Raw genomic sequence first — 9,969 nt, 5'->3', positions numbered from 1 at the left:
GGACGCCGCGGAAGTCCTCCCCCCGCGCACCGCGGCGGCGCACGAACGTTCCGGGGGCCGCGAGCGTGGGCCGCGCATCCCCCGGCCAGGTTAGGGACCACCTGTCCCGCCTCCTGCCCGCGGGGAGCGTGGGCTCCCCGGGATCTGAGGACCTTGGTGTTTGTGTATTTTTCCTAAAACGTCGGCGTGGAGGCCTCCGGCCGCGGCGGCGACCCTCTGACCCTCGGCCAGACCCTCGCCGCGCAGCGCCTCCCTGGGGGCTCCTCCGCTGCTCCTGCTCCTGCGGGTGTTTTTGGGTTTTGTTTTGTTTTGTTTTGTTTTGTTTTGTTTTGTTTTGTTGGTGCACCGGGAACGCGGTGCCTGGAGAGGGGCGTCTGTATCCCCGGGTCTCGGTGCAGGATCACCTGTGCCACGCGGCCGCTTCCTTAGGGACCTGCCGGGCCGTGGTCCGTGAAACGTGGCCAAGGGTTTCGCGGCATAGTTTTTAGTTCAATTTAAGAATCAAAATATATAATGCAATGAGGCGCTATGAGTTCAGATTAGGTATTTCGATTCCCCTCATGGTCCTGTTCCTTCGCGCGGGGAGATGACAGCTGGGAGCGCCGCGCGAGCTGCCCCGGCCCGCAGCCCAGGCCCTGCGGCCGCCCCGGGGACAGGTGCCGTCCCCCCCTCGGAAACCCAGGTCGGCGCCAACGCCTGAGATCCAGGCACCTGCCGCTGCCCAGGCCCTTGATTGCTGCTTCCCTAGGCTGGCTGCTTTGGGAATTCCTGGCATTCCTGTGTCCCCAGGGCCCAGTGCACGTGGCCGGGGTCTTGTTGCCGGTCCCCTCCCCAGGGGCGGGGCGGGCGGTCGAGGGAGCTGGGCCACGCCTCTACCCTGGGTCATGGCGGGCTAGGTAGGGCTGCTCCAGGTAGGGCTGCTCCCAGGTAGAGCTGCTCCAGGTAGGGCTGCTCCTAGGTAAGGCTGCTCCTAGGTAAGGCTGCTCCAGGTAGGGCTGCTCCTAGGTAAGGCTGCTCCTAGGTAAGGCTGCTCCTAGGTAAGGCTGTTCCTAGGTAGGGCTGCTCCTAGGTAAGGCTGCTCCTAGGTAAGGCTGCTCCTAGGTAAGGCTGCTCCTAGGTAAGGCTGCTCCTAGGTAGGGCTGCTCCTAGGTAAGGCTGCTGCTAGGTAAGGCTGCTCCTAGGTAGGGCTGCTCCTAGGTAAGGCTGCTCCTAGGTAAGGCTGCTCTAGGTAAGGCTGCTCCTAGGTAGGGCTGCTCCTAGGTAAGGCTGCTCCTAGGTAGGGCTGCTCCTAGGTAAGGCTGCTCCTAGGTAGAGCTGCTCCCAGGTAGGGCTGCTCCAGTACAGGCTGCTCCAGGTAGGGCTGCTCCTAGGTAGGGCTGCTCTGGGCTGGAGCTGTAAGGAAGAAAAAAAAAAAAAGAGCGCTGGCTTCGGGCCTGATCCAGTTCTGCGCACTGAGTACACAGCACTTAGAAGCTAATCCTTGCCTTCGTGGAATCCTTCTGCCATGAAGATGTTCATGGAGGAAAACGTCCTGTGCCAAGTGCTAGCGCCAAGAGAGAAGAGCAGAGCATAGAAGGGCCAAGGTCCCAGCCTAGAGGAAGGTAGTGGGAGAAGGCCTCACCGGGAGGGCAGGAGCACCACAGCCCCACGGAGGAAGGGCGTCAGCCCTTCTGACCCCTAGGGCGGGAGCTCCCGGGCAGAGGGAGCCACAGGAGCTCAGGCCCTGGGCTGCACACGCAGGGACGTGCTTCTGGGACTGCTTGAGAAGACGGGTGGGGTGATGGCTGCTGAAATGGGCGGTGGGGGGGGAGGCTCTGAAGGGTGTAACAATGAGGGAGGATGGTGGTTGGGACCAGGGTAGTAGGGCAGAGCAGCCTGGGAGGAGGGTGGATCCCAGATCTGGTCGGTGGGCCAGATGCCTTTGAGGGAAAAGGATCCAAGACCCAGAAGCTTTCAGTGGAGCAACGGAAAGGTTAGAGCTGCACATTCAAGAGGCTGAGGTCGGGTAAGAGGGGCTCAGTGTGGGGCAGGTTGGAGATGCTTGAGACCCCGACAGATCAGGAATTGCTCCTGTGCGTGCAAAGTGCAGTGCCTTAAAATAGGCTCTACTGATGTCAGCCTTGGTGGCTGGCTGAGGCGACCTCAAGGAGAAGCCAAAAACAAGAAGTGGAAAACCAGTCAGAGGCCCGCGGGCAATATTTTTGAACAAATACGACAGAAACCTAATGGATTCAGATGACCTAAGGGATTTTCCACCCATCTACATGGGAATGCATGAGGCTGAATTTTTACAGACTGATTATACCGCGTGACACATAATTGTATATCCGAGAACTGCTTGCAAGCACATGTACCTGTTGCTACCTGTCGCCCCATTTTTGTGTATCTAATCCCCCCTGTGAAGCTAACTTTCAGAGCAGCTTGGAGCAGTATGAAATACTGTTTCCAGTAAGACAATAAATAATGCATTTACTAACCTACTTTGAAGTTGGGGTTTTTTTTGGGGGGGGTGTTTTTTGAAGTTGGGGTTTCTTTTGGGGGGGTTGTGTTTTTGGTTTTTTGCAAATACACTAGCATTTCCCACACTTGAGAAATGGAGAGGCAAAGTGCATCCAGAACATCAGGAAAAGGTTACATCTAGTAGAGGAAGGGCAAGAACTGGAGCTTCTTTACTTACTTCCCCATCAGCATAGGCTCCCCCGGTGTTGCCTTTATTGCTTTGTTGGTGCCCACATCTTTCTTTGTGTTCTGCTCCCTTCAAAAACATAAACAAAAGCCATGCTGCCTAATACTGGAAAGAACAGACCTGGGTTTATTTTTTTTTAAGATTTTATTTATTTTTTCATAGAGACACGGAGAGAATGAGAGGCAGAGACACAGGCAGAGGGAGAAGCAGGCTCCACACAGAGAGCCCAACGTGGGACTCAATCCAGGGTCTCCAGGATCACGCCCTGGGCTGCAGGCGGCACTAAACCGCTGCGCCACCAGGGTTGCCCCAGACCTGGGTTTAAAAGAAATGTGTGGGAAATATCAGGAAGGGAGACAGAACATAAAGACTCCTAACTCTGGGAAATGAACTAGGGGTGGTGGAAGGGGAGGAGGGCGGGGGGTGGGGGTGAATGGGTGACGGGCACTGAGGGGGACACTTGACGGGATGAGCACTGGGTGTTATTCTGTATGTTGGTAAATTGAACACCAATAAAAATTAATTTATTAAAAAAATAAAATAAAATCAGGCCTTAAAAAAATAAAAAATAAAAAATAAAATCGGGATCCCTGGGTGGCGCAGCGGTTTGGCGCCTGCCTTTGGCCCAGGGCGCGATCCTGGAGACCCGGGATCGAATCCCACGTCAGGCTCCCGGTGCATGGAGCCTGCTTCTCTCCCTCTGCCTATGTCTCTGCCTCTCTCTCTCTCTCTCTCTGTGACTGTAATAAAATAAATAAAAATTAAAAAAAAAATAAAATAAAATCAGGCCTTGCCACACTAGCTGGGTGACCACAAGCAAGTTCCATGTACAATATGGGGATGCCTTCACCTACACTACAGGGCTTGCACATTACGTAGTGGCGACCCTGTTAGCAGCTAGTTTTCCTCCCCCACCCCAAGACAAAGGCCTTATTATTTTTCGTGTTGTCCTTCAAAAGGAGAGTAATTGGGACACCTGGGTGGCTCAGCAATTTGGCGCCTTCCTTCAGCCCAGGGCGTGTTCCTGGAGTCCTGGGATCGAGTCCCGCATCGGGCTCCCTACATGGAGCCTGCTTCTCCCTCTGCCTGTTTCTCTGCCTCTTTCTCCGTGTCTCTCATGAATCAATAAAATCTTAAAAAAAAAAAAAAAAGAGAGAGAGAAATCGGCATTGCTGATTCTTTCCCAATGCCAGTCATCTTTCATTTTTGCGCCCCCCTACACCTTTGACTCTTCACAGGACTCACATTTTCTCCTTACCTGTTCTACTTTCCTGCTATCCTCCCTTTCTTCCACAAACTCTTTTTCCTTTTTCTTTTCCTCCATTCTGGTTGGCCATCCTGTTCCAAGACAGGATGCATTCCCATGGGACAGCTGGCTACAACCCCAAGCCCCAAGTATGTATCTTGTGTATCTTCACTATCCATCAGTCTGGGAAGGCTTTTTTTAATTAAACATTTTATTTTTATTTTATGTAGGCTCCACACCCAATGTGGGGCATGAACTCAGGACCCAGAGATCAAAAGTCCCATGTTGTACCGACTGAGCCAGCCAGGCACCCGGAGGGAAGGCCTTTTTTTCTTTTTAATGAAAAACCAGGGAAAGGACAGAAGTCCCCAGTAAAGTGTATTTGTGGAGGCTGAATTGTTCAAACTCACAACTGTGAAGTTCACTCTCCTCTGTATAGATTTTAGTCATAGATCTTAACTAAGAGTGGCAACAAAGCAAAACATGCGTAACTCCATGGTAATCCCTTGCCATGACTAAGCCTGCCACAGTACTCTAATTCTGTACAAATTGGTAGAAGAAATGGATCAAACCAAGCCTAATGTTTTAACTAGTAGAACTAAGGGACAACTGTGAAAAATGAATGGAACTGTGTGCTCTTTGCCCGTGGGTATCTGGACACAGTCCCCAGGGTTAATAAATTGATGAAAAGCTCAGCCAGTGTTGCTAAACTGGAATTCAGGGGGCACAACTTTGGAGACTGGGAGAGACGAACCCACCTATTCCAATACCTTTAGATGAAACCTCAATCACTGCAGACTCACTGAAAACCTCCACCATTGCTCTTAACAGCATAGAATAATCCTTATTTTGATATGCCAAGCACTTGTTCATCGTCTCTCAAGTCAACGGTGCCAAACCTAAAATTAAAAAAAAAAAAAAGGGATCCCTAGGTGGCGCAGCGGTTTGGCGCCTGCCTTTGGCCCAGGGCGCGATCCTGGAGACCCGGGATCGAATCCCACGTCGGGCTCCCAGTACATGGAGCCTGCTTCTCCCTCTGCCTATGTCTCTGCCTCTCTCTCTCTCTCTCTTTGTGACTATCATAAAAAATAAAATAAAATAAAATAAAATTCAGATTATTAAAAAAAAAAAAGAAGAAAACCTAGAATTTATACCCTAAACACTACACCCAGCACAGACCAAGGACTGGGATGATACATAGACTCTTAAAACATAATTTGCTTTTTATTTTTATTTATTTTTATTTATTTATTTTTTCATAATTTGCTTTTTAAAAGCTTTTTCGAGTCTCGACATTCCAGCTTTGGGCAAGAGGCGTAACTGGCCACGTCTATTATTTTCTGACGAGGACTATTGTCCTAAGTTCTACATTAACTACCTTCAAAATAACTACGATACCAGGTACAAGTAGCTCCCACACAAATAAGTGAACTGCCGGATTTAGCAATCTGTCCAAGGTCACGCAGCAAGTACCTGCCACAGGGCAAAGCAAGAGCAGGACAGCACATGCAGGGAAAAGCCAGCAGGTCCTGGGGCAGCAACTAGAAATCTTGGGGTGGGGGGGGACACACACATACACTCTGTGGTGGTCCTGCTCCCCCTCGCACCCCTGCAAATCATGGTTGTTTCCATGCTTTTCTCTAACTGCAAAATGGCACTCTTAACAGTGCTATCTAAAAACTACCCACACAGAAAAAAAATTTTTAAATAAAAAATAAATAAATAAAAACTACCCAGGTTAGGGATGTGTGGGTGGCTCAGCAGTTGGGTGTCTGCATTTGGTTCGGGGTGGGATCCCAGGGTCCCTGCAGGTAGCCTACTTCTCCCTCTGCCTGGATCTCTGCCACTCTGTGTCTTTCATGAATAAAATCTTAAAAAAAAAAAAAAAACTACCCAGGTTACTTGGGCATTTTTCTTCATAAAAACTGTTCCCATTAAAGGACATGAACAATAGGAAATGCAGGAGGAGAGATTCATCTATCCTTTCACAGAAGAGAAGTCACATTAGTGCAGAACCACAGGCTGCCAGGAGATTGGATCTCAATCCTGATTTCTCCAGCTGAGCCTTTAGAAACATCCAGATGAGATACGTCATATCTCAGTGATGAGGCAGAGAGGATGTCTCTGTGTCAGGAACTCTGAAAGCAACTGACAGCTGGAAAACCACAAATGGAGAACTCTTCTTCTGCTCCTACCCTTCTGTGCACACGCACACTCGTTCAGGTCTTTACATATATTTTCAGTATTTCATATGAAGCATTTTACATCAATTAAATGTACTTAAAATATGGTATTTTATTAATACCAGACAGAGCAATCCCGTCTTACTTAACCCATGAATTTATTGATAGTTAACCTAGAGTGGGAGTACAGAATCTAATATTCCAACAGACCAAGATCCCAATCCTACTTTAATCATTTGCTACTGTGTGACAGACCAGTTCATCTAGCACATCCTCAGTTTTCCTGTTAAATGAACAGGAGAAATGATTACATGTCAACAGAATGTGATAAGGATTAAATAATTTCATATAAGTGTGTGTATACAATGTAACTTTTACTATAAATGCTAATAGACTTAAATCTATATCCAAAAATACAAGGCATATATGATAAAACTAACACCTGTTCTGAGGGGTGGACATATGTTTATAGTTTCCTATATTTAAGTTTCTTAAAATAGAAATTAAAATATTGATCTTACCTACTTTTTTTTTATTTTAAATATTTTATTTATTCATAGAGATGCTGAGAGAGAGAGAGTGGCAGAGACACAGGCAGAGGGAGAAGCAGGCTCCATGCAGAGAGCCTGACATGGGACTCGATCCAGGGTCTCTAGGATACTTTAATATTTATTTATTCATAGAGATGCTGAGAGAGAGAGAGTGGCAGAGACACAGGCAGAGGGAGAAGCAGGCTCCATGCAGAGAGCCTGACATGGGACTCGATCCAGGGTCTCTAGGATTATGCTCTGGGCTGCAGGCAGTGCTAAACTGCTGCACCACCAGGGCTGCCCCTGATCTTACCTAGTTTTAATGCAGAATCACCTACGAAAAAGAACCACACTCTGCAGTTAACCTTTATAAGTGGGACCACATGCTTTCAAAATGGAATTTCTGGAACAATCCTTCATAGTAGGAAGCTGAATGCAGACATAAGAATCTCAGGTCAGAGGGATCCCTGGGTGGCTCAGAGGTTTAGCACCTGCCTTTGGCCCAGGGTGTGATCCTGGAGTCCCGGGATCCAGTCCCACATCAGGCTCCCTGCATGGAGCAGGCTTCTCCCTCTGGCTGTGTCTCTGTCTCTCTCTCTCCTCTCTGTGTCTCTCATGAAAAAATAAATAAAACCTTTTTTTTTTTTTTTTTTTAAAGAATCTCAGGTCAGAGATGGAAAAGACCTCTGACATCTAACCTTAACCTTTTATTTTCCAAACCAGAAATCTGTGAGTGGTTCGCCAAAATTATATCCAGCTGATTAATCCCAAGTGGTCTTTAAGTACCACAGTTGAGAAATGATTTTGCTTTTTATTCAAAGTTCAATTTTATGACACAATTTTACAATGGAAATTCATGCTATTTGATTTTCTTCATTCAGCTGAATAGTTTTGTCAGAACACTGGCAAGCTTGCCGCTTTCATAATCCAAGTATGCTGACTTCCAAGAACAGAGAAATTTAGATGTTAGCGTACATAAACAAGGAGTTAGGTTGCTCGAGAGTCTTTACCATTTGGTGTGAATCCAAAAGTAGGAAAACTGCAAATGATTGCCTTTTGTAATATGTACAGCACATGGACAATTAAGAATTTCTTCAATTTGAAGAAATGAATCAATGTTATAATAGAAACATTTTAAGGTTTACCTTTGGAAAATGATTCAGACTTATATATAAAGAATTATATACTTAAATGTCTGAATTGTATACTAAAGATTATTTAAAGATTATTCTTCAAAATTTTTCACAAAAACAGTTCTAAACTGGGGTGATAATCACAATCAACTGGACTAGCTATCTGCCCACCACTACCAGCTCATTTTACTTTACTAATAAAAATTTAAACTAAAAAAAAGTGGTAAACCAAGGACACCATCTGAAATAATTTGACATTTTATGTTATTGCACTCTATTTCCAGACAAATCAGCCTTCTGATAACCAAAAGACTGGGAGATTTAGCAACAGCACCCAAAATAGTTGAAAACAATAACAGATAAAACTGAGTGTAATTTTCCAAAACTTAATATTAATAGCACTACTGATGTCAAATAGGTGTATGAAAGAAAGAAAACACCAGGTTTAATACCTTATAAAGTATGTACAGACCTTGAACATTGTTGTAAGATACAATTCAAGTCACAACTGAATTAGCGATGTCATCAAATACTCTGATATAATGAAAAAGTCTAGTTGGTTAAAAACAAAACAAAACAAAAATGCATGTAAACCATAAAAGATTACAAAGTACTTTAAAATACACAACAGAATTCTAACGAGGAGGTTTAAATTTTGATTCTTAATAGGTGAGCACATATTTACAATCTTTAAATTTCACAATTTGTTGTTTTTACATGATCTTTATTATCTGGATAACATAAAACAATAAAAAGTTCTTTTAACACCATTTACACACAGGAGGAAAAAAAAAAAACAATCAGCGGGGAGGTTGGTAGAAGGCAGTAGCCATAGTAAGTAACATATGGAAGGCCTGGGATTTTATTCGTGGACTCAAGTCACAAAACAGACTTAATAACCAAAATTGCAGGCCAGGAAACAGGCAGTTTCACTTCCGAGACTTCCCTGCAGAGACCTGGTTCCCTTACTTAAAAAAGGAATGGTGATAACAGTTCTGAAGGCAGAGTTCTGGCAGGAATGGAGAGATTACCTACGCGAACTAATGAGTGCACTTAGGTATTAAGGAAAGACTGCCCCAAGTGTGCAAGTTCACAGCACAAGTTCACCGTGGGACCTTCTTCCAAGGTCTAAAAACCTCCACCTATACTCAGTCCTTTAGCACAACAGCCAAAGTCTAAAGCACAGAATCCTTAATGTTCAGCCCAGTTGATTATCAAAAGCTATGTGTAAAATGCTTCAATACTGATGATATTAAAGCTACCAAAACTTTGTAATGATCACAAAGATCTGGCCTCCTGGGTTCGAAATCCAAAGTCATTTTGCCTTCTGACAACGTCGCAGATATGTCAAATACTTCACAATCTCTCAAACTGTGTGGCATCTGCCTTCTATGTTTTCTGTCTGTCATAGTCTCCAACCATCTTCTTGATGTGGGACAATTTGCTCTTCAACTGCTTGCAATAATTCCTCTTATTTTTGTAATCTGGAGACTAAAAAAAAAAGGAAGAAATAAATAAAGGTAAATTTAACAAAATAAAAACAAATATGGCAGTTTCTCTGGGCATATAGGCAGTTGATTCTTTTTTCAATGGAGTTGAATCATTATCTTCTTTTTTAGAAGTAGGTTCCACATGGAACATGGAGCCCAACATGGGGCTTGAACTCATGACCCTGAGATTAAGACCTGAGCTAAGAGTCAGATGCTTAACCAACTGAGCCACCCAGGCAACCCTGAATCATATCTTCTAACCTGAGTTTTGCAAAGCATACACTTATTTCTAGTGATTTCTAAAGTGACCCAAAAAACTTACTGACCTTTTTGCTAACACATCTAAAAAAAAAATCAGTAAAACACGGGTGCTTGGCCTGCTCAGTTGGTAGAGCATGTGACTCTTGGTCTTGAGGTTGTGGGTTCAAGCTCCACACTGATTGTAGAGATTACTTAAAAATAAAATCTTTAATAAAATTAGTAAAACAAAAACTGGTGATATTGGTTGACTTGGGAAACAATAAATGGGTAAATGGGGAACAAGACACTTTTTTTCTTTCCTTTTTGTTTTTTCTTTTTTAAGTAATCTCTACAATCACTGTGAGGCTTGAACTCAAAACTCTGAGACCAAGACTCTCATGTTTTACCAACTAAGCCAGGCAGGTGCCCCACTGTATATTCTTTTTAAAGACTTTTTTTTT

General features: G+C 45.0%; 1 protein-coding gene across 3 annotated transcripts in view; it reads right to left on the bottom strand.

The window, feature by feature from the left end:
* Positions 1-6,836: 6,836 nt before the first annotated feature.
* Positions 6,837-9,969, bottom strand: part of OCLN (occludin) — a 55,071-nt gene continuing 51,938 nt past the window's right edge. For all 3 annotated transcript variants that reach the window (XM_041767992.1, XM_041767993.1, XM_041767994.1), the window contains exon 9: positions 6,837-9,269. In XM_041767992.1, the coding sequence (XP_041623926.1) occupies positions 9,168-9,269 (102 nt within the window). In that variant the 3' untranslated portion in view covers positions 6,837-9,167. The remainder of the gene's footprint in view (positions 9,270-9,969) is intronic.

This window comes from Vulpes lagopus, chromosome 8 (genome assembly GCF_018345385.1).
Source record: "Vulpes lagopus strain Blue_001 chromosome 8, ASM1834538v1, whole genome shotgun sequence".
NCBI lineage: Eukaryota > Metazoa > Chordata > Mammalia > Carnivora > Canidae > Vulpes > Vulpes lagopus.
The sequence above is the reverse complement of the archived record's forward strand: the minus strand, read 5'-3'. Positions and strand labels throughout refer to the sequence as shown.